The following is a 25,495-nucleotide window of genomic DNA, read 5'->3' as shown; positions in this document are numbered from 1 at the left end:
TTATACAGTTCAACTACCTTTTCCCATAGATCCATTGACAATTCTTTCACTTTCCCCATGACTCACAATCCAGAAAAGTCAGTGGCTGAATGAAAGATGCAAGAGTCTGTCTGGATCCCAGAAACTCACTCAGCTTTTATGCACACACTGATTACAAGCAAACAGGTCACAGGTGAGGATGTTACCTTTAGTAGCCATTCAAACTCATTTGTGTCAACTTCTGTGCATGTTATCAGGCCAAAATCACCAGGGGATGTGAATTTTTGATCAGAGTCATTTGGATGTTTTGAGTTGTCATTATGATTTGAAAGAAACACAGCAGTTTGACAATTAATTCTGTCGTTGTGTGTAAACTTTTGAGCACAACTGTATCTAACATTTCAGTCTGGAGCTGAATCTGAACTATGTCAGGTTTGGAATTGTGTTTGATTTACTTTTCAAGTCTCCACTTCTCTGTTCCTTTAGTACAGTGAACTGTTCATCTGTGCCTCACTCTATTACAAATGTTACTAGTTTCTTTCACCAATTTCTGTATATTCTCCTTTATTTATTTATTTATATCCTTTCATTCTTATATCAGTTACGGCATTACCTTAAATTAATGGAGTATTCATATGACTCAGTGAACTCTTTACCTTATTTTGATGAATATGGAGAGACTGTCCATGAGTACAAGATAATTAACTGGTTTTATCAAGAAAATTCATTAACCGTTAATGCTCATGTTGGGAACTTTACACCATGGGCTTTAGATGGACAACAGCTTCACATGGATGCCGAAGCATTAACATGGAAGAATACAACTGAGGTCAGACGCGTGCGCTACTATTCTTCTTCTTTGACATATCCGTGTTTCATGGTCTGTGTTGTGTAGTGAGTGACCATAATGCTTGGACTGAATGTGGGTATCCTGACCTAAACTAACAGCCTTATATATGCCGATAAGGCAAATAGGGCAAGAGAGAAGATCAGTGGTTTTTCCAGTCATTATGGCACTAACGGATTGTTAAGTTTGTCTTACAGTGGATCAACTTTGGTCATCGATTGATCATTTGATTGTGTTAGAATTGCTAATTGCTGGTTGCAATTTCCAAAGGACTTTTCAATCACAGACTTCACTCTAAACCACATGCAACTGGGACTTGCTGGCAATAAAACAGCATTTTCCATTATCTCTGTTGGTTGTTTCAAACTCTACACGGCATACAACGCACCAATATATTGCACTTTAAAAGTTGTGCACCTCCAATGAGACAGTCACAGAAAATGCACACATATGTGAATTCAAGTCTCACGATGGTGTAACCATATATAGGGAAGTGCTGTAGCTGTATAGTCTCTCAGTATGATGTATAGGAAAGTGCTGTAGCTGTACAGTCACCGTGTGATATATAGTGAGGTGCTGGAGCTGTGTAGTCGCTTAGTTTGGTATATGGGGAAATGCTGTAGCTTACTGTCTTTTGCGGTTTATAAGACACACCAGATTTTAAGACGCACCGCAAATTTTGAGGAGAAAAATAGGATAAAAACTTTTTTTTAATAAAATGGTGGTGCTTCTTATAATCTATTCTTCTTATTGCTTATTGGGGGTGGTGGCTGCAGTGACGAGGGGTCCCAGGGTCACTGCTGGTGGAAGAAGGAGTGGGGTGATGCTGCGGACCCCAGACTGGGAGAAAGGAGTATTCGGATGTGCGACGCTGCTGGTGCTCAGTGGTGCTCAGCCGACATTATTTGAATGTCTGGAGCCCCCGTACTTCCATGGTTTACTTTGAAGTGGACTTCGGAAAAATGGTTGCTGGGGTCGGCGCATGCGCAGATGGAGATCTTGGCGCTGAGATCTCATCACCCGAGATCTTGGTGTCGAGATCTCCATTTGGTAGGTCGGATTGAGGGCTTATATGAAGCATTATAGAATGCTGTATATAAGTCCTGAAAGGGGGTGGCCATAACTTGTATCAGCCAAACCTGGTAACAGGTTCCCTTTAAACCTTTTTTCATTGATGGTAAATTTGGACTCCAGGGTCTCATCGAGTACAAATGAGCCGGATGTCTTTTTATTTCATGTGAACGAATACATATAAAAAGTATAGTGTGTATATATATATATATATATATATATATATATATATATATATATACACTCACCGGCCACTTTATTAGGTACACCATGCTAGTAACGGGTTGGACCCCTTTTGCCTTCAGAACTGCCTCAATTCTTCGTGGCATAGATTCAACAAGGTGCTGGAAGCATTCCTCAGATATTTTGGTCCATATTGACATGATGGCATCACACAGTTGCCGCAGATTTGTCGGCTGCACATCCCAAAGATGCTCCATACAAGGCAGGATGGATCCATGCTTTCATGTTGTTTACGCCAAATTCTGACCCTACCATCCGAATGTCGCAGCAGAAATTGAGACTCATCAGACCAAGCAACGTTTTTCCAATCTTCTACTGTCCAATTTCGATGAGCTTGTACAAATTGTAGCCTCAGTTTCCTGTTCTTAGCTGAAAGGAGTGGTACCCGGTGTGGTCTTCTGCTGCTGTAGCCCATCTGCCTCAAAGTTCGACGCACTGTGCGTTCAGAGATGCTCTTAGGCCTACCTTGGTTGTAACGGGTGGCGATTTGAGTCACTGTTGCCTTTCTATCAGCTCGAACCAGTCTGCCCATTCTCCTCTGACCTCTGGCATCAACAAGGCATTTCCGCCCACAGAACTGCCGCTCACTGGATTTTTTTTCTTTTTCGGACCATTCTCTGTAAACCCTAGAGATGGTTGTGCGTGAAAATCCCAGATCAGCAGTTTCTGAAATACTCAGACCAGCCCTTCTGGCACCAACAACCATGCCACGTTCAAAGGCACTCAAATCACCTTTCTTCCCCATACTGATGCTCGGTTTGAACTGCAGGAGATTGTCTTGACCATGTCTACATGCCTAAATGCACTGAGTTGCCGCCATGTGATTGGCTGATTAGAAATTAAGTGTTAACAAGAAGTTGGACAGGTGTACCTAATAAAGTGGCCAGTGAGTGTATATATATATACACATACATACAGTGGGTACAAAAAGTATTCAGACCCCTTTAAATTTTTCACTCTTTGTTTCATTGCAGCCATTTGGTAAATACAAAAAAGTTCATTTTTTCTTCTCATTAATGTACACCCTGCGCCCCATCTTGAGTGAAAAAAAACAGAAATATGGAAATTTTTGCATATTTATAAAAAAAGAAAAACTGAAATATCCCATGGTCATAAGTCTTCAGCCCCTTTGCTCAGACTCTCATATTTACGTCACATGCTGTCCATTTCCTTGTGATCCTCCTTGAGATGGTTCTACTCCTTCATTGGAGTCCTGCTGTGTGTAATTACACTGATAGGACTTGATTTGTAAAGGCGCACACCTGTCTATATAAGACCTCACAGTGCAAGGAAATGGACAGCATGTGACTCATATATGAGTGTCTGAGCAAAGGGGCTGAAGACTTATGACCATGGGATATTTCAGTTTTTCTTTTTTAATTTGCAAAAATTTCTACATTTCTGTTTTTCCAGTCAAGATGGGGGCAGAGTGTACATTAATGAGGAAAAAGGAACTTTATGGAATTTACCAAATGGCTGCAATGAAACAAAGAGTGAAAAATGTAAAGGGGTCTGAATACTTTCCGTACCCACTGTAAGTGTGATAAGGTTATATGCATATGTCTTATCATATCAAACTGAAAATGCAGTTCTGAGCTTCTCTGGAGCATTATTTTCTTTCTCTATGCCTACTAATGGGCAGCTCAATAAAAGGTAAAAAGTGTACGCTACACCCAGAGAAGTATCTCCACTAATGCACCCTTGGGAAAAAGCAAATTTTCATATTATGCTCCCTGACCTTTATAAAACTACATCTCTGCAATAGAAAAAATAAACAAATTTCTAAAACTAAGGTTTATTCAGGTATTGAACTTATTCTTCATAATGAAGCCAGTTAAAAGTGAAGGTCCTCTTTAAATGTTCTTTCCATTTTTTTAGGTTCCAGTCTCCCGCTGCTCAGATATTTGCTTACCAGGAAGCAGAAAAATGTCAGGAAACATTGTTCATACCTGCTGCTATGACTGTGTCCCATGTTCAGAAGGAGAAATATCCAATATAACCGGTATATGATATTATGTGATGATAATAATAATAATAATAATAATAATAATAATAATAATAATAGTAAATGTGGCGCATAAGGCCACATTCACACATTCGATATTTGGTCAGTATTTTACATCAGTATTTGTAAGCCAAAATCAGTAAAGGAACAATCAGATGGAAAGCATGATAGAATCATGTTCACTTCTTCTGCATTTTTGACTCGCTCATGGTTTAGCCTTACAAATACTGTTGTAAAATACAGACCAAAAACTGAATGAGTGAACGAGTCCTGGGGTATCTCCTCTTGCTCAGCTTTTGTGTCTCACATTGCCCAATATTGGAGCCAGTATTTTATTATTAGAGATGAGCGAGCACTAATATGTTCGCTACTCGAACAGAGCAAATTCTAATGTTTAGGTGCTCATTTAGAGTAACGAGCATAATGGGAGTCAATGTAAAATCTGAGCATTTTTACAGCAGACTCTAATAAGAGGTCTGTGGGCAGTGAGATTATTGAAGTGGATGGAATTAGTGCTGAATGGAAGGTGAAAAGGATGGGAAGCCCCAACGCGCGTTTCGCACTTTGCTTCTTCGGGGGACGTAGAAGCAAAGTGCAAAACGCGCGTTGGGGCTTCTGCATCCCACATACTTAGCAGGTTGGTTTATCCACATCACTGTCTGATGTATATTGTTTATCATTTATGGATATGCCCTATCTTTATGCAGTAAAGGTTTTTCATGTGTCACTTGGATTCCTATATATACATCCATATTTATTTATATATATTATTAATATTTGCACTATGGCACTAGGCACCTTATATTATGAATGTAGTGGTAACTTGTGAGTATGATGGATGTGCTTTTCCTGCATGGATGTGGCACTATGGTGTTGTCTTCTGTTTTCAATTGTTTCTACAATCATTGTATTTATTTCCTTTCTTTTATATTTTGTGAATAAAACTTATTTGTTGATTTAGCTCAGTTGTCCATTATCCTTTGGTTATCTTCCCAGTGTTCTATGGTGGAGCTTCTTATTATATGCCCCTTCTTGGTTTATTGAGAACAATGGTGTCACACTTTTATCCCACTTTAACGAGTAACAATAAAACATTCAAAATCAAAGATAAATTGGAGTTTACAGGAAATAAAAATGTTAAGAATCATTCTTTCCTGTATAATGACTCGTATGTCAGGCAGAATTTTTTTAAAAAAATAATAATAATAATTTAAGTAAACCAAAATTGAAATTTTCAGTAGCAACTTGGAAATTTCATATAATTCATTAAGGAAGCAAGAACTGCCAAAAAAGTGATGGAATTGAGACTCAGATTTACCCTATATTACACATAAAGTAGGGCCTCATACACATACTGTTCAAATTGTCATGTAGTGGTACTTCTAGACTCATAAAGGCTTTGCACAAGTGGAAAGGCGGCCAAGCATTACAAGTACAATCATTCATACACCACTGAAGGCACCAACTATAGCACCTCATTCAAATATTGTGAAAAAAGTATAGTTGAGGTACTTTTACACTCATAATAGTTCTGCATAGTTCAAAGCCTGCCAAAAGTTACAAGCAGGGCCATCCATAGACCCTTGAAAGCATGAACTGTAGTACTTCATTCAAATATCATGAACAAAGAATACTTGTGGTATTCCTGCACTCATCATAGTTCTGCACAGTGCAAAATCTGACTAAAAATTACAAGCAGTGTCATCCATACACCCCTGAGGACACCAAATGTATTACTTTATTCAAATATTGAAGAATAACAACTATTTATAGCACCATTATAGTGTCCTCTCTGCCTTAGGAAGGAGAGATGCAAGGTTCTCTTTGTAGCGTGGGTCTAGCAGGGAGAACAGCACATACTCTTTTTTGGCCAAGATTAATGCAATACGAGGGGCACAGGAAAGGTACCGGTACATAAAGTCTTCCAAATGTGTCAAGGTCCCTACAGCCAACAAGTCCCTGTAACCACCATGATGACTACTCTCCATATCCTCCTCCATAATCTCTTTCTCCTCATTTTCCTCTTCAGCCTATCCACAAAGGAGAGACATGACAAAGCTTGTGTGGGTACTAGCCTATGTTGTGTAAATCAACAGTTCCCCTTCCTCCTCAGCCTGCACCTCCTCATTGTTACCCAATCCATGCTAAGCAGATGAGATGAGGCAGGACTGGGTAGTGACTCCCTTTCCCATGTCTCCCTGCATCTCCACCTGGTCTGCATGTAAAGCGTCATGACTAGTTGTCAGCAGCAACTGTTTACGTAGGCACAGAAGCGGGATCATTGTGCTAATGATGGGGTCATCATCACTTACAATCTTTGTGGATTTCTCAAAGTTTTGGAGAACTGCACAAATGTCAGACATCCATTTACCACTCTTCAGTTGTTATGTGTGGAGGCTGAGCAGAATGCCAACTGGCATGTAGGAGCTGGCATTTCACAACTCATCTCAGCTGTTCACAAAGCCTTGTTAGCATGTACAGGATGGAGTTACAGTGCATGGTGATATCGCACACCAGTTGTTTAGCTGGCACTTGCATGCCCTGCTGCAGCACTGCTAGAGAAGTGGCAGCTGTAGCTGACTTGCAGAAATCACACTAATGCTGTGTACCCTGGCTGGAATCTATGGCAAATATGGATAGGTTTTTAGAAACCTCTGAGCTACCAAGTTGAGCATTTTGGCCAAGCATAGTATGTGTGTGAGCCTGCCAAGATTCACAGCTGCCTCCAGGTCACACATGAACATGCAACGTTGTAGGTTCAGAGCCACAGATCTGTCTGGTCTGTTATCCCTTTCAATAATTGGTCTGTGGCTTCAGCAGAGCCTGTTACTACATCTCTGTGTCAGTGATGCAGTTTCCAGCTGATGTGGATAATGTGTTTTGAGACAGCACATCTGAGATGGAGGTTGAGAAGGAGCAGTAAGGGGTGCAGGGACAAGTGTAGGAAGTTTAGAAAACCTTGATAGAGGTAGGACCATCAATCCTCAGCAATGGTAGCACTTGTCTTGCAAGGCTGGCATTCAGCCCCAGCCTCCACAATGTTCACCCAGAGTGCCGTTAGTGAAATGTAAAGTCCCTAGCCAAAAGTGCTTGTCCACATGTCAATCGCTGAGATGATGATTCCAGTAATGGTGTTATAACGACAGCGTTGATGTTCCTGGACACGTGCTGGTACAAGGCAGGGATGCTACACAGGGAAAAATAGTGGCAGCTTCGGACCAAGTACAGAGGGACCAAATTTGTACACCTGTAGAAGGGCAATTTTGGTTTTTATTTCAAGCCAATGAAACTGCACACAAAGCAAGTTCTCCAGTATACACACCCTGACAGAAGGTATGTCGCTTATCCATGTTATGTAAATAAAAGCTTCCAACCTGATGTTAAATTCATCCATTGGTTGTATCAATTATTCTTTTGAAAGCTGAAACCCTCCAAAATGTGGTTTAGGTTAAGAAAATAAATTGGCATCAATGCAGAAATACTGATCAGTTAATGGACACAGCATGGTCAGATTTTGGCAAGACAAAAGTTTTGTAGCCCACAGAAAGTAATGTGGTATTCAAACAAATAATTACCTTAAAATACAAATATATGTTGCATAACATTGATGAATGAAGTTGTGGTGGTATTAGAGTCATATTTAGGATTTTGTGTGACTTCCATGAGCTTGAAGGACTGCATCCATGCGGTTCAACAACGATTCATACAATTTATGAATGAAGTCATCAGGAATAGCAAAGAATGCAGTCTTACATGCCTCACAGAGTTCATCTAGATTCTTTGGTTTTGTCTTCCAAGCTTCCTCTTTCATCCTACCCCAAACATGCTCAATGATGTTCATGTCTGGTGACTGGGCTGGCCAGTCTTTGAACCCCTTGATCTTTTTTGCCTGGAGGAACTTTGTTGTAGAGATGGATGTATGAGATGGAGCACCATCCTGCTGCAGAATTTGACCCCTTTTATGATTTGGAATATAAGAAGTAGCTAACACTTCTTGATATTTTAGGCTATTGATATTGCCTTCCACCTTGCAAATGTTTCGCACACCCCCATACTGAATATAACCCCAGACATGATCATCCCACCACCAAATTTAACTGTTTTCTGGGTGTATTTTGGATCCATACGGGTTCCAGTAGGACTCCTGCAGTATTTGTGGCGGCTGTGTGTATTTCTATTGAAGATTCATCAGAGAAATCCACCTTCTGCCACTTTTCCAGCGTCCATCTGTTTAGCAGGCTGTGGGACTTTGCAAATGCCACACGGTTTTTTATTGGCCTTTTGCTTAGTGCTGGTTCTGGGCACTGATTCGACCATGGAGGCCATTTCGAGACAGAATCCTACAAACTGTTCTAGTTGACACAGGGATTTGAGGTGACCAGGCCTGTTGGAGCTCTGCTGCAATGGAAGTGGGGCTTCAGATCGCTAAACAAATTTAACCCCTTAAGGATCAGGGTTTTTTAAGTTTTGGCATTTCCATTTTTTACTCCCCTTCTTCCCACAGCCATAACTTTTATATTTTTCCTCAATATGGCGATGTGAGGTCTTGTTTTTTGCGGGACAAGTTGTACTGTTGAGTGGCATCATTGATTTTACCATATCATGTAAAGAAAAAAGGTTACAAAATTCCAAATGCGGTGAAATTGCAAAAAAGTGCAATTCCTCAATTGTTTTTTTGGATTTTTTTCACCATGCTCACTAAATGCTAAAACTGACCTGCCAATATGATTCTCCAGGTCATTACAGGTTCACTGACACCAAACATGTCTAGGTTATTTTTTATTTAAGTGATGAATAAAAATCTAAAATTTGTAAAAAAAAAAAAAAAAAGACCCATAGCGTCTCTGGGATCTGGGGCCGGGTGAGGGCTTACTTTTTGCATGCCGACCTAACATTTTTATTGATACCATTTTAGTGTGTAATGCAATGCAATGCAAAAAAACCCGTAATTCTGGCATTTCGTTTTTTTCTAGCTACGCCGTTAACCTATTGGATCTTTTTATATATTGATAGATCAGGCGATACAGAATGTTGAGATATCAAATATGTGAATATTTGATTTTTTTATTGTATTATTTTGAATGGGGCGAAAGAGGAGTGGTTTGAACTTTTATATATTTCTTATTCTTTTAACCCCTTCCCGACCCATGACGCCTATGTGGCGTCATGGAATGATCGCATCCCTGCAGATCGGGTGAAAGGGTTAATTCCTATTTTACCCGATCTGCAGGGAGAGGGGGAGTTGTACTTCAGCCTAGGGGGGTAGGCTTTGCCCCCACGTGGCTACGATCGCTCTGATTGGCTGTTGAAAGTGCAACAGCCAATCAGAGCAATTTGCAATATTTCACCTATGAAAATGGTGAAATATTGCAATCCAGCCATGGCCGATGCTGCAATAGCATCTGCCATGGCTGGAAATCATGTTCTGGCCCCCCCCACCGCCCCCGATCTCCTCCCCAGTCCTCCGTTCTGTCCGGTACCCCCCTCCGTCCCCCTGTTCGCTCCCCCGTGCTCCTGTCCGCTCCCCCGTGCTCCTGTCCGCTCCCCCGTCCTCCGATCCCCCCCCTGTGCTCCGATCCACCCCCCACCACCCCCTCATACTTACCGAGCCTCCCGAAGTCGGTCCGTCTTCTCCCTGGGCGCCGCCATCTTCCAAGATGGCGGGCGTATGCTCAGTGCGCCCGCCGAATCTGCCGGCTGGCTGATTCATTACAGGTACATTTTGATCGCTGTGGTAGAACCTACCACAGCGATCAAAATAAAAAAAATAATAAATAAACCTCCCCCTTTATCACCCCCATAGGTAGGGACAATAATAAAATAAAGAAAATATTTTTTTTTATTTTTCCACTAGGGTTAGGGTTAGAACTAGGGTTAGAACTAGGGTTAGAACTAGGGGTAGGGTTAGGGGTAGGGTTAGGGGTAGGGTTAGGGTTACGGGTAGGGTTAGGGGTAGGGTTATGGCATGTGCACACAGAGTGGATCGGCCACGGATCGGCAGCGGATCGGCAGCGGATCGGCCGCGGATCGGCCGCGGATCGGCAGCGGATCGGCAGCGGATCGGCAGCGGATCGGCAGCGGATCGGCAGCGGATCGGCCGCGGATCTGCAGCGGATTGGCAGCGGATTGGCCGCGGATCCGCAGCGGATTGGCAGCGGATCCGCAGCGGATCGGCAGCAGATTGCCCGCGGATTGGCCGCGGATCCGCAGCGGATTGGCCGGGGATCCGCAGCGGATTGGCCGCGGATCCGCAGCGGATTGGCCGCTGCGAATTCGTAGCAGTTTTACATCAGGTTTACAGTACCATGTACACCTAAGGAAAACCAAATCCGCTGTGCCCATGGTGCGGAAAATTCCGTGCAGAAACGCTGCATTGTATTTTCCGCAGCATGTCAATTCTTTGTGCGGATTCCGCAGCGTTTTACACCTGTTCCTCAATAGGAATCCGCAGGTGAAATCCGCACAAAAAAACACTGGAAATCTGCTGTAAATCCGCAGGCAAAAAGCAGTGCCTTTTACCTGCAGATTTTTCAAAAATCGTGCGGAAAAATCTCACACGAATCCGCAACGTGGGCACATAGCCTTAGGGTTAGGGTTGGAATTAGAGTTAGGGTTGGAATTAGGGCTAGGGTTTGAAATAGGGTTAGAATTAGGCTTGTGGTTAGGGTTACGGATAGGGTTAGGGGTGTGTTGGGGTTACAGTTGTGGTTAGGGTTGGGATTAGGGTTACGGTTGGGATTAGGGTTAGGATTAGGGTTGGAATTAGGGTTACGGTTGTGTTGCGGTTAGGGTTGTGGTTAGGGGTGTGTTGGGGTTAGGGTTGTGATTAGGGTTATGGCTACAGTTGGGATTAGGATTAGGGGTGTGTTGGGGTTAGTGTTGAAGTTAGAATTGAGGGGTTTCTACTGTTTAGGCACATCAGGGGTCTCCAAACGCAACATGGCGCCACCATTGATTCCAGCCAATCTTGCGTTCAAAAAGTCAAATGGTGCTCCCGCCCTTCCAAGCTCCGACGTGCGCCCAAACAGTGGTTTACCCCCACATTTGGGGTACCAGCGTACTCAGGACAAACTGGGCAACAACTGTTGGGGTCCAATTTCTCCTGTTACCCTTGCAAAAATAAAAAATTACTTGCTAAAACATAATTTTTGAGGAAAGAACAATTATTTTTTATTTTCACGGCTCTGCGTTATAAACTTCTGTGAAGCACTTGGGGGTTGAAAGTGCTCACCACTCATCTAGATAAGTTCCTTCGGGGGTCTAGTTTCCAAAATGGGGTCACTTGTGGGGTGTTTCTACTGTTTAGGCACATCAGGGGCTCTGCAAATGCAATGTGACGCCCGCAGACCATTCCATCAAAGTCTGCATTTCAAATGTCACTACTTCCCTTCCGAGCCCTGACGTGTGCCCAAACAGTGGTTTACCCCCACATATGGGGTATCAGCGTACTCACAACAAACTGGGCAACAGATATTGGGGTCCAAATTCTCCTGTTACCCTTGTGAAAATAAAAAATTGCTTGCTAAAACATCTTTTTTGAGGAAAGAAAAATTATTTTTTATTTTCACGGCTCTGCGTTGTAAACTTCTGTGAAGCACTTGGGGGTTGAACGTGCTCACCACACATCTAGATAAGTTCCTTGGGGGGTCTAGTTTCCAAAATGGGGTCACTTGTGGGGGGTTTCTACTGTTTAGGCATATCAGGGGCTCTGCAAACGTAACATGATGCCCGCAGACCATTCCATCAAAGTCTGCATTCCAAAACGTCACTACTTCCCTTCCGAGCCCCGGCATGTGCCCAAACAGTGGTTTACCCCCACATATGGGGTATCAGCGTACTCAGGAGAAACTGGACAACAACTTTTGGGGTCCAATTTCTCCTGTTACTCTTGCAAAAATAAAAAATTCTGGGCTAAAAAAATATTTTTGAGGAAAGGAAACACATTTTTTATTTTCACGGCTCTGCGTTATTAACTTCTGTGAAGCACTTGGGGGTTCAAAGTGCTCACTACACATCTAGATAAGTTCCCTTGGGGGTCTAGTTTCCAAAATGGAGTCACTTGTGGGGAGTTCCTACTGTTTAGGCACATCAGGGGCTCTGCAAACGCAACCTGACGCCCGCAGAGCATTCCATCAAAGTCTGCATTTCAAAACGTCACTACTTCCCTTCCGAACCCCGACGTGTGCCAAAACAGTGGTTTACCCCCACATATGGGGTATCATCGTACTCAGGAGAAACTGGACAACAACTTTTGGGGTCCAATTTCTCCTATTACCCTTGGGAAAATATAAAATTGTGGGCTAAAAAATCATTTTTGAGAAAAGAAAAATTATTTTTTATCTTCATGGCTCTGCGTTATAAACTTCTGTGAAGCACTTGGGGGTTCAAAGTGCTCACCACACATCTAGATTAGTTCCTTGGGAGGTCTAGTTTCCAAAATGGGGTCACTTGTGCGGGAGCTCCAATGTTTAGGCACACAGGGGCTCTCCAAACGCGACATGGTGTCCGCTAATGATTGGAGCTAATTTTCCATTCAAAAAGCCAAATGGCGTGCCTTCCCTTCCGAGCCCTGCCGTGCGCCCAAACAGTGGTTTACCCCCACATATGGGGTATCATCGTACTCAGGACAAACTGGACAACAACATTTGGGGTCCAATTTCTCCTATTACCCTTGGGAAAATAAAAAATTCTGGGCTAAAAATCATTTTTGAGGAAAGAAAAATTATTTTTTTATTTTCACGGCTCTGCGTTATAAACTTCTGTGAAGCACCTGGGGGTTATAAGTGCTCACTATGCATCTAGATAAGTTCCTTGGGGGGTCTAGTTTCCAAAATGGGGTCACTTGTAGGGGAGCTCCAATGTTTAGGCACACAGGGGCTCTCCAAACGCGACATGGTGTCCGCTAACGATTGGAGCTAATTTTCCATTCAAAAAGTCAAATGGCACGCCTCCCCTTCCGAGCCTTGCCGTGCACCCAAGCAGTGGTTTACCCCCACATATGAGGTATCGGCATACTCAGGAGAAATTGCCCAACAAATTTTAGGATCCATTTTATCCTGTTGCCCATGTGAAAATGAAAGAATTGAGGCTAAAAGAAATTTTGTGTGAAAAAAAAGTACTTTTTCATTTTTACGGATCAATTTGTGAAGCACCTGGGGGTTTAAAGTGCTCACTATGCTTCTAGATAAGTTCCTTGGGGGGTCTAGTTTCCAAAATGTGGTCACTTGTGGGGGAGCTCCAATGTTTAGGCACACGGGGGCTCTCCAAACGCGACATGGTGTCCGCTAAAGATTGGAGCCAATTTTTCATTCAAAAAGTTAAATGGCACTTTTGGGTATTTTCAGCCATATAGAACCCTCAAACTGACTTCAAATGTGAGGTGGTCCCTAAAAAAAATGGTTTTGTAAATTTTGTTGTAAAAATGAGAAATCACTGGTCAAATTTTAACCCTTATAACTTGCTAGCAAAAAAAAAATTTGTTTCCAAAATTGTGCTGATGTAAAGTAGACATGTGGGAAATGTTATTTATTAACTATTTTGTGTCACATAACTCTCTGGTTTAACAGAATAAAAATTCAAAATGTGAAAATTGCGAAATTTTCAAAATTTTTGCCAAATTTCCGTTTTTTTTCACAAATAAACTCAGAAATTATCGACCTAAATTTACCACTAACATGAAGCCCAATATGTCACGAAAAAACAATCTCAGAATCGCTAGGATCCGTTGAAGCGTTCCTGAGTTATTACCTCATAAAGGGACACTGGTCAGAATTGCAAAAAACGGCAAGGTCATGAAGGGGTTAATATTTTTTAAAACTTTTTTAGTTGCTTCAATAGTCTCCGAGGGAGACTAGAAGCTACAAATATCTGATCGCTGGTGCTACATAGAGCAGGGATGCATCTCTGCTTTAGGAAGCAGAAGTGCTCACTGCTCTGAGCTCTGACCGCTTGGTGGTGCTCATAGCTATTCGGCTATGACAACCACAGGGGTCTCCTGCAGACCCTGGGTTGTCATGCCAACCCATCAACAACCCATGGTCATGTGACACAGGCACCGATTGATGGGTTTAATAATGTGCTTCCTACACGTGCATGTTAAATGCTGCTGTCAGAGTTTGACAGCGGCATTCAACATATTAACAGCCGCGGGTAGATCGCGATTCCACCCATGGCTGTTAGGGGCACCTGATAGCTGATCAGATCAGCTGTCATGTGTCGGAAAAGGTGCGGGCTCTGGCGATGAGCCTGCACCTTTTCCGACACATGACAAACAAGGGGAAGCGTCCATTGGAGGTTAAGGGATTAAATATTAGACAAAAATAACCCAAGTAAACACAAAGTTTACAAAAAGAAATCCAAACCGGCAGGGCCCTATGTGAAAAAGTGATTGCACCCTTGACCTAATAACTGGTTGGGCCACCCTTAGCAGCAACTACCACAATGAAGAGTTTGTGATAACTGGCAATGAGTCTGTTGCAAGCTCTGGAGGAAATTTGCCCCACTTATCTTTGCAGAATTGTTGTAAATCAGCCACATTGGAGGGTTTCAGAGCATGAACTGCTTTTGTAAGGTCATGCCACTGCATTTCAATGGCATTAAGTTCAAGACTTTGACTAGACCATTTCAAAGTCTTAGTTTTATTTTGCCTAATCCATTAAGAGGTGGACTTGCTGGTGTGTTTTGGATCATTGTCCTGCTGCATAACCCAAGTGCGCTTTAGCTTGAGCTCGCGAACAGATGGCCAAGCATTCGTCTTCAGGATTTTTTGGTAGACAGCATTATTCATAGTTCCATTTACCACAACAAGGCTCCTAGGTAATGAAGCAGCAAAACAGCCCCAGACAATCACACTACCACCATATTTTACTGTTGGTATTATGTTCCTTTTCTGAAATGCTGGGTTACTTCCATGCCAGATGTAATGGGACATAAATCTTCCAAAAAATTCAAGTTTTGTCACGCCAGTCCACAGAGTATTCTCCCAAAAGTCTTGCAGAAAATCAAGATCATCAAGACGCTTTCTGGCAAAACTGAAACAAGGTTTTATATTCTGATTGCTCAGCAGTGGTTTTCATCTTGGAACTCTGACATGCAGGCCATTTTTACCCAGTCTCTTTCTTATGGTGGCATCATGAATACTGACCTTAAGGCAGGTGGGGCCTGCAGTTTTTTCGATGTTGTGGAGACTTTTGTGACCTCTTGCGTAAGTTGTCTCTGCAATCTTGGTGTAATTTTTGTCAGCCTGCCACTCCCGAGAAGGTTTACCTTTTTTCCATGTTTTTGCCATTTGTGGATAATGGCTCTCACTGTGGTTCTCTGGAGTGCCAAAACTTTAGCTATGCCTTATAACCTTTTGCAGACTAATAGCTCACAATCACTTTGTTTTTAATTTGCTCCAGAACTTATTTTTCACACAGGGCCCTGTAGGTTTTTATTTCTTTTTTTCTTATTAATAAAGACTTTCATTTATAAACTGCAACTTGTGATTACTTGTGTTATCTTTGTATGATATTTAAACTTGTTTGGCAACCTGAAACATTTAAGTGTGAAAAACATGCAAAAGAATAGGAAATCAGGTAGGGGACAAACACTTTTACACACCACTGTATATTGCTGAAATGTACCACAAGGCATACAATTCTCTATGGGTGAGTAATTGAAATAATTTGCAATGATTTTTGGGAGTGTTATACCCCACCGTAATGTTCCACAAATGTACAGAATGGATAAGTAATTGAATCCAGAAAAAAATGTTCAATGCTTTTTTTACAGTGTTATATACCAAAGAAATGTACCAAAAAAGCACAAAATACTCGATGGATGACAATATAACCAATTTTTTCACCATTCCAAATAAAATCTTGTCACGTAGAGCAGCTAAATATTTAGCAACATACTTTAAAGCCCTCAGCTCTGACTAGAGCCTATATTCCACCACTCTCCCTGCTCCTGTAACTATCCCTAGGCTAAATGCAGAATGCATCTAATTAAGTCAGAAAAGCACAGGATTAGCCATTAAAAGGACTGTTAGTATGGTGCTTCACCATCAGCACCAGTATGAACATTAGAGTAGTGATGAGCAAGTGTGCTCATTACTCGAGATTTCTGAGCATTTACGGGTGTTCTCCGAGTATCTTGGGCGTGCCCGGAGATTTAGTTTACGTCGCCGCAGCTGCATGATTTGTGGCTGCTAGACAGCCTGAATACATGTGGGGGTTGCCTGTTTGATAGGAAATCCCCACATGAATTCAGGCTGTCTAGCAGCTGCAAATCATGCTACTGCGGCGACACAAACTAAATATCCAATCACAGCCAAAATACTCGGTGATCACCAGAGCTCTGCTCATACATTCCATTTATTTTGTAAAGCAGAACCTGACAGTTGAATTTTTAATATGCATGCACCACAACCATCCCATTCAGCAGTTCAGAAATGTAGAGAATGGTTTGGGATCTTCTGCACATGTTCCAAATGAAGCTCATTCATGGGAGTCCTAAGAATCCAGCCAGATAAATAGGAAACTATAAAGAAACAAGCAAGAATGGCCTCCCCGTAACAGCTGTATTGGTGAATCTAACGGAAATGTAAAAATTGTTGTCAAACTGACAGCCATCTCAGGGGAGGAGTAAAACACCAAATCCCTATATTCATATACGGCACAATAGAAGTGATGGATGATCACTGGCAATTTTGGGTCAGGGTGACGTTAGCAATGTGATGAAGTAAGCTACAGCAACACCTTAAGGGCGCTGTCACGGGAGACCTAGGTATGAAAGAGCTAATAACCCGGGCCCCTGCGATTTCCCTCAGACTAGGGAAACCCTGACTGTCCCTCTCCCAGAGTTTACACTGATGGTGTGCATGTCTGGGCCTCCACCCTCGCCTTATCTCCTGTTTAAACCCTAGGCTGATACCACCACCCACCACCCAGTAAAGAGACCACACTCCAATACCCACAGTTAGCACAGACAAGGATAAAGGAAAAATAAGCACCACGCCGCAGTCACTCAGGAATACACTATAAATGCAAAGGGCAAAACAAATACAAATATGGGAAGGAGCAAATAAGACAAAGGGAAATACACCACCAGCAACAATACTCCAACTACTAGCTCACCACTCCAGACCGAGATAACACGCACAAGACAGAAGCTATAATCGGCGATGCCCAAAGTTCAGGAGAACTATTTAAAGGCAGTGGGCATGGCCCAGCTTCCAATCCGAGCACCAGGTAAATTAACCCCGGACCTGCTAGATAAAATCTTGCCGACGCTAATGAGCACATAGTGGACAAAAGCGGAATTACCGCTGTCTGTCGGACGACCTGGTCTGAACAGCGTCCGGCATGACAGGTGCAGTCTTACGGCCATATAACATTGATGATGATTGCATCGCAATGCTTGGACTGGCCACTGGATCTCCTGACCTGAGCGTAACAGCATGTATTTCTATAGCGCTGTCACGCAGTAGGGCAGAGCAAAGTGCGCTTGTGCGAGTCGTCTCACTATCCCCATTGTTTATAACTAGCATATACAATACAGTCAAAATTGTCATGTGTCCATTTGAATACTGAAAACTATAGATGTTGAAAACGACTAATGAATAAAATTTAGGAAACATAATGACAGCAACTAAACGCGAGAGAGGGGGGTTATCATGGATTAGATTTGCAGGTAATCATACATTAAATAGCAGCATAATGGAACAAGAATTTTGTGACACAATAATGCCCAAATTTCATCAAAATCAGATGGAAGGGTTATTTTAAATAATAAAATGTATGTAAGAATAAATATTAAATAATCACCTTTAATTTGGTTAATATTAAAAAGATAAATATAGCAGCTAAATATGGATGGAAAGAGGGCAAGTATGAAAATGTATCAAGCAGGATAGAAAATGAGGTACAAAGTTGATTAATAGTGACATAACTAATAGGAAAACATGATCAGAATGTAACATGTATAATATGAATACAGCTATTATTACTGGCACAATTTGACCTGGTCAAAGCTTTGGCGAAACGCGTGTTGTACTGGCGGGTAAGCAGCAATATCATGGCATTCTCCTTTTATGCCTAAAGCATATACTGTAACTTGTTACCATTTCAGGTTGCTATTAAGATTTGTTAGAGGAAATACTGCCAGTAATAGTACCTGCGTTCATATTATACATGGTCTTAGGGATGGGCGAACCCGAATTGTAAAGTTCGGGACTCTACCGAACACATAGTGTTCATTCACAAGGTCCCGAACATGGGTTTCCATGGGAATCCCATGTTACAGTTTGGATCCAGGGTAGCTGTAAAAGAAAACATAACATTAATATTAAACATTATAAATATTATACTTACCTGTCCATCGACACGTCCTCCCGTCCCGCTGTCTCCCGGCAGCATCTGCTTCCTGGGCCGCTCATTACCTTCTGTCAGCATCTGCCGGAAAAAAGTTGAAAACTGCCGAGTGCAGTGAATGCTGACGGAAGGTAATGAGTGGCCCTGGGAGCAGATGAGGCCGGGAGACAGCGGGACGGGAGGACGTGTCGCTGGACAAGTAAGAATAATTATATGTTCATTATTAATTTTATGCTTTCTTTTGCAGCCCCCCAGCCCATCCCATATCTGTAAAGTCCAAGTTCGGGGTTCGGACTCAAGTTCGCATCATCTCCGGCCTTTAACCAGGGTAACCCCAGAACAACTGGAAAAGGCAATTTTTCAAGTATAAACAAATCTAAAGATTCCTGGTGTTCCATATTGACAGTGAGTGGAAACCCAGTGACCTTTCGAGAAATGCACCCATGCTCTAGAGGAGTGTTGCCAATCAACACTACAGGAAAAGGGCATGTTAAAGGTACAGAATCAATCTTATACTTGCCAATGAATTGTTGATCAATCAAATTAAGTGCAGAACCACAGTCCACCATCACTTGAAAATCAATCGAATGACCACGACAGGTAGAACTACCAGAAAAAGAAACTCCTGCCGACTGTAAAAATGCAATGCAAATGGGAGGGATACTCTGATTGACCTTTTTTTTCTTTCCTTATGTGAACCTCGCATTGCTTAATAAAATGGTCAGCCTTACCACAATGCAAGCATAGCCCCAGCAAAAACCTCTTCTCCTTCTCCTGGGAACGAGAGGACATCGTCCCAAGTTGCATCGGTTCCCCGCTGTCGATGGGGCTATTCTGTGAGACGGGGTTCAGCATTATAAGAGCCTTCTCTTCATTCCGTCTGTCTCTCAATCTTCTATCCACACAGATAGCTAATGGCATAGCAGTTTCCAATGTGAAAGGATACGCAATGAGCAAATCTTTAACTCTTTCACTCAAACCTGCTAAAAACTGACTCTTAAGCGCTGGGTCATTCCACTTGATCTCTGCGGACCATCATCTGAACAGGGTGCAATACCTCTGAGCATCAACAGAACACTGTTTAAGCTATCTGAGCTCTGCCTCAGCTGATGTGACCCAATCAGGATTATCGTATAACAACCCCATAGCAGAAAAAAATGCTCCTACTGATGTCAAACAAATGTCAAACAAGGATCATCAGGATGTAATGAAAATGCCCAGATTTGGGGTTTACTTCGCAATAAAGACATAATAATCACCACATTCTGTAATTCACTCCCTGAGGATCTGGGTCTAAGCCGAAAATATAGTAGACATGCATTTTTAAAAGTAAAAAATTCCTGCCGTTCATCAAAAAAAACCTCAGGTAATCCTACCTTAGGTTCTTCAGAGCGTGCTCCAGGGTAATTACTCACGTGCTGTTGCAGGTTGGCTACTTCCAAAGTTAACCCTTGCAAGCGTTGAGCAAGTTCTTGGACGCTGATCATATTGAAGGAATCCAGGAGAGGATTTTTTTTTAAATATATGTGTGGCTGGACAAACTGTTATGGAACTGTAACACAGAACTAGGATAGAAGGGGGAAAACTGAACCTGCACTGAGACTAGGCTGCTACCCTACGATGGAGTGGGTGACCCATTCCTTGCGAATAGACCCACCGACGATCCTAAGTTAATCTCAAGCAAAGACCTATAGATCGGGGGAAAGTGGTCCCTAAAAGATCTAAGGACTGGGTACAAAATGGGTCACCTCCTAATAGAAAACACAGAGAAGGCTGCAGATACAAACAGAAGACAGAAACTAAGACTAATAGAACCAGAGGTCCCAGTACTGCACAAATTACACACAGAAGACAAAGCAAAGCACCAAGCCAGAACACAAGCAGATTAACACAGTTGTCCAGCAAGGACTGGGAGGCAGGTGCTGGTTAATAAAGAGTGATACAATCACCTGACCCAAGACAACCCAGCACCAGAGGGAAAAGACCGGCAGCCAGAACTCCACAACAAAATGGCGGACAGTCACAAACTGAACAGATTCTAACAGCTTGTTATTTCTGTACCTGTTTATTTTTTAAATAAATTAATTTAAAAAATGGGGTGGGTCCCCCTTAATTATCATAACCAGCTGAAGGAAAGCCAATGGCTGGGGGCAGTTGTTATGAAATTAATATTCTGGGAAGATACCAATAGCCATAAAGGTTCCCAGGCTATTAATATAATCTCACAGCTGTTTGCTTAGCTTTTACTGGTTATTATAGAAGATATCCCCCAAAAAAATTACATTGGGGTTAATATTTGTGGAGTGAATGCCAGCTGTTTTATGGCCACTGATATCAAGCCAAGAGTTTAATAAGTGAGGCACCTCTATAAGACACCCCCATTACTAAACCCGTATTCATATTTTATAATTAGCCAGAGTAAAGTCCTTTATTTGAAATAAAAACTCCCCATCCATCTTTTACCATTTTAAGCACTGAAATGTAATATATATACACAGTGGGTATAGAAAGTATTCAGATCCCTTTACATTTTTCACTCTTTGTTTTATTGCAGCCATTCGGTAAATTCACAAAAGTTCCTTTTTTTTCTCAGTAATGTACATTGTGCACCCCATCTTGACTGGAAAAAACACAGAAATGTATACATTTTTGCAATTTTATTAAAAAAGAAAAAAATTGAAATATCACATGGCCATAAGTATTCAGACCCTTTGCTCAGACACTCATATGTAAGTCCCATGCTGTCCATTTCCTTGTGATCCTCCTTGAGATGGTCCTACTCCTTCATTGGAGTCCAGCTGTGTTAAATTAAACTGCGAGGACTTGATTTGTAAAGGCGCACACCTGTCTATATAAGACCTCACAGCTCACAGTGCATGTCAGACCAAATGAGAATCATGAGGTCTAAGGAACTGGCCAAGGAGCTCAGAGACAGAATTGTGGCAAGGCACACATCTGCCCAAGGTTACAAAATAATTTCTGCAGTACTTAAGGTTCCTAAGAGCACAGTGGTCTCCAAAATCCTTAAATGGAAGAAGCTTGGGACCACCAGGAGTCTTCCTAGACCTGGCCATCCAGCCAAATTGAGCAATCATGGGAGAAGATCCTTGATGTGAGAGGTTAAGAAGAACCCCAATATCACTGTGGCTGAGCTCCAGAGATGCAGTAGGGAGATGGAAGAAAGTTCCACAAAGTCACCTATCACTGCAGCCCTCCACCAGTTGGGCCTTTATGGCAGAGTGGACCGAAGGAAGCCTTGGCTCAGTGCAAGACACATGAAAGCCCGCATAGAGTTTGCTAAAAAACACATGAAGGACTCCCAGACTTTGAGAAATAAGATTCTCTGGTCGGATAAAAAGAATATAGACCTTTGATAATTCTAAGTGGTATGTATGGAGAAAAAGAGGCAATGCTCATCACCTGCCCAATACAATTTCAACAGTGAAACATGGTGGTGGCAGTATCATGCTATGGGGGTGTTTTTCAGCTGCAGGGACAGGACGACTCGTCATTGAGGGAAACATGAATGCGGCCAAGTACAGAGATATCCTGGATGAAAACCTCTTCCATAGTGCTCGTGACCTCAGACTTTGCCGACGGTTCTCCTTCCAACAAGACAATGACCCTAAGCACACAGCTAAAATAACAAAGCAGAGGCTTCAGCACAACTCTGTGGCCAATCTTGACTGGCCTAGCCAGAGCCCTGACCTAAACCCAATTGAGCATCTCTGGAGAAACCTGAAAATGACTGTCTACCAACTGTGAGGTAGTGAACCCTGTTACAGCTAGGGAGCGCTGTTTGTGCTCTCCAGAATGCACACAGAGGCGTATTGAGGCCATGAGGGTGTATTGCAGTCACAAGTGTGGCTGGAATTAGAATGGTGAAGCAGTGACTGATTAAAAGACCTGTAGTAGAGGGGAGGTGTGTTAGTAGTGGTTTGGAGGCAGACAGAGCAGTTTTCTGCAGAGCTCTTTCTGTGTGCAACACAGGCGTAAGAGGAACCAAGGGGACTGACACCCTTCATCCCAGACTGTCTTGCGTTCGCCAGGCTGCAATCCGGAGGACAGCGTGTGGTGCACGGTGTGAGTAAAGAGACTTGGTACCGGCGGGCAGTCGCCCCAGGGAAACTGGACAAAGGGAACTCTGGCCTTTGTAGGGACTGCAAACTAAAGCCATTTACTGTGTATTTCTAATGGACTATGTGAAGAAGCCGTATACTGTGTATTTTCCATTGGTCTGGATGAAGACGCCATTTACTGTGTATTGCTAATAGACTGTGTGAAGTAACACAATAAAGGAATGTTTTGTTTGAACTTGCTTGGGTCACTGCCATTTCACTGTGTATGGTCCTACCGCTGCATCACACAATGTTCACCATACAACCTGACGGAACTGGAGATGATCTGCCAGGAATAATGGCAGAGGATCCTCAAATCCAGGAGTGAAAAACTTGTTGCATCATTCCTAAGAAGACTCATGGCTGTACTAGCTCAAAAGGCTACTTCTACTCAATACTGAGCAAAGGGTCTGAATACTTATGACCATGTGATATTTCAGCTTTTGTTTTTTAGTAAGTTTGCAAAAATTACTACATTTTTAGGGTTTTTTTTAGTCACGATGGGGTGCAGAGTGTACATTAATGAGAAAAAAATGAACTTTTCTGAATTTACCAAATGGCTACAATGAAACAAATAGTGAAAAATTTAAAGGGGTCTGAATGCTTTCCGTACCCACTGTATATCCAATTATATGGTTTCGTGAGGGATGACATCAGTGATACAACCTCTCACCATATCAGCTGGAACACACTGAGCTGAGCTTGAAAATGTGACTGCGCGTGAATGATGGTGATGTCATTAAGGCTACCAACAACCACAGGCGGAGCTTCTCATACTCAAAATGTTCCAGCTGTCTTGGTGAGACGTCCTATGACTGTTGTGGCCACTCACCAAACCATCCGGATGGATGTGAGACATGAATCTTTATTGGATTATCGATTGACAGGTGAGTATAAGTTTGCTTTTTTATTTTTAATTATAGTGATTAAATGGGCAAAAGAGGGTCAGGGAGTTTTAATTTCAAATAAAGGACTTTACTCTGTGTTATTATTAAATATGGATATGGGACTAACAATGGGGATCTCTTATCGATGCCTCTCCATTAACCCCTTTGCTTGATGTCATCGGCCATAAAATGACTGACATCAACATCACAAATATTATCCCTCTTGTCACCGCACCACGACAAGTGGAAAGAGCAGAGGATAAGCTCCACAATTGGTGCATCTAATGAATGCGTCATTTCTGGGGTGGCTGAGGGCTAATGTTCTTAGTTTGGGAGGGAACCAATATCCATAGCCCCTTCCCAGGCTTCTAATATCAGCCCTCAGCTGTCTGTTTAGCATTTGCTGGTTAGTATAGCTAGATGAGACCCAATGTAATTTTTTAGAGGATCTCCCCTATAGTTACCTGTAACAGCTAAGCAAACAGCTGTGAGCTGATATTAACAGACTGGGAACCTATACAGCCATTGGTCCCTTTCCAGAATATTAACATCAGCTGCCAGCTGTTGGCTTTCCATCAGCTGGTTATGAAATTTACGAAGTATCCCATACCTGTTTTTTTTATTATTTATTTATGTAGCACGCTCGTATACATTGCTGATCGTAAGGAGACCAGGCGACAATGATGAGAGTCAGATTCACCATCCAGCGCTGGGAACAGCAATAACTGTACTGCTTTTCCTAGGCACCAATTTGTGCCACACTGATGACATTCGTGTATCATCTGTGTGCTCATATGGAGCACACATTTTATCCATGCTGCATTAAAAAAAGCACGTTTGTGGGTTATTAACATTGACACGTGGTCCATGTGAAAAACCTGACATGTATGCACCACCATTGAATACAATAGGTGTGTGTATGTTCATATTTGCAGTCCTTTAAAAATGGTACATATATGGACATAAAAAATGGAAGTGTGAAGAAGGCCAAAAGTGAATATACCCCTACTGTAAATATGAATATAGTTCGAAGGTACTAAGGAAAATGACACTAACAAGTTTCTATGTTTTTGCTTTCTTTAGACAGTGACAACTGTATTAAATGTCCAAGTGATGAATGGCCAAATGAGAAAAGAGACCAATGTCAGCCAAAAATAATAGAATTCATTTCTTATCACAATGACACAATTGCTGCTGTTTTTTCATTCCTCTCAGTTTTTGGTTGTCTCGTCACTAGTTTGATATTTGGAATATTCATTTCTTATAGAGACACCCCGATCGTTAAAGCCAATAACCAGAACCTGAGTTACCTTCTACTCGTCTCGATCATTCTCAGCTTCCTCTCTGTTTTCTTGTTTCTTGGTTGTCCAATTAATGTGACTTGCAGACTTCGTGAGACCACTTTTGGAATCACTTTCTCTCTAGCCATCTCTTCCCTTCTTGCCAAGACTATCATTGTTTACGTTGCTTTTAAATCCACCAAACCTGGAAGGGCTTGGAGAAAGTTGTTGGGTGTGAAACTGCCCTATTCTATTGTTTTGTTGGGTTCATCAATCCAAGCTGTTATCTGTGTTATCTGGCTATCAATCTCTCCCCCTTTCAAGGATCTGGACACTCGATCTTATCAGGGAAAGATTATAATTCAGTGTAATGAAGGTTCAATTATTGGGTTCTATTCTGTATTAGGCTATATGGGGCTCCTGGCAGCTGTGAGCTTCGTTCTGGCTTTCATGGTGAGGACATTACCAGATACTTTTAACGAGGCCAAGTACATCACCTTCAGCATGCTGGTGTTCATAAGTGTCTGGATCGCCATGATCCCAGCTTATCTGAGCACCAAGGGGAAATATACTGTGGCTGTGGAGGTTTTCGCTGTTCTAGCTTCCAGCTGTGGACTTTTAGGTTGCGTCTTTTTGCCTAAATGTTATATTATCTTATTTAAATCTGAAATGAATACAAAAACTGCCCTGCTTTGTAAGAATACAAAATAA

General features: G+C 42.2%; 1 protein-coding gene across 1 annotated transcript; it reads left to right on the top strand.

Moving 5' to 3' along the window:
- The first annotated feature begins 601 nt into the window (after nucleotides 1-601).
- LOC143800906 (vomeronasal type-2 receptor 26-like) lies at nucleotides 602-25,495 on the top strand. Its single transcript, XM_077281219.1, has 3 exons — nucleotides 602-808; nucleotides 4,019-4,142; nucleotides 24,588-25,495. Exons 1-3 carry the CDS (start codon nucleotides 602-604, stop codon nucleotides 25,493-25,495), a joined length of 1,239 nt encoding a protein of 412 aa, XP_077137334.1.

The sequence above is a fragment of the Ranitomeya variabilis genome, chromosome 1 (genome assembly GCF_051348905.1).
Source record: "Ranitomeya variabilis isolate aRanVar5 chromosome 1, aRanVar5.hap1, whole genome shotgun sequence".
NCBI lineage: Eukaryota > Metazoa > Chordata > Amphibia > Anura > Dendrobatidae > Ranitomeya > Ranitomeya variabilis.
Note: the sequence above shows the minus strand (reverse complement) of the source record. Positions and strands in the feature narration are given on the sequence as shown.

Excerpts from the sequence above, each read along its gene's own strand:
- LOC143800906 (XM_077281219.1), top strand. The coding sequence starts at position 602 with ATGGAGTATTCATATGACTCAGTGAACTCTTTACCTTATTTTGATGAA. Across the intron at positions 809-4,018 it reads CATGGAAGAATACAACTGAG|GTTCCAGTCTCCCGCTGCTC; the intron begins GTCAGACGCGTG and ends CCATTTTTTTAG. Across the intron at positions 4,143-24,587 it reads AGAAATATCCAATATAACCG|ACAGTGACAACTGTATTAAA; the intron begins GTATATGATATT and ends TGCTTTCTTTAG.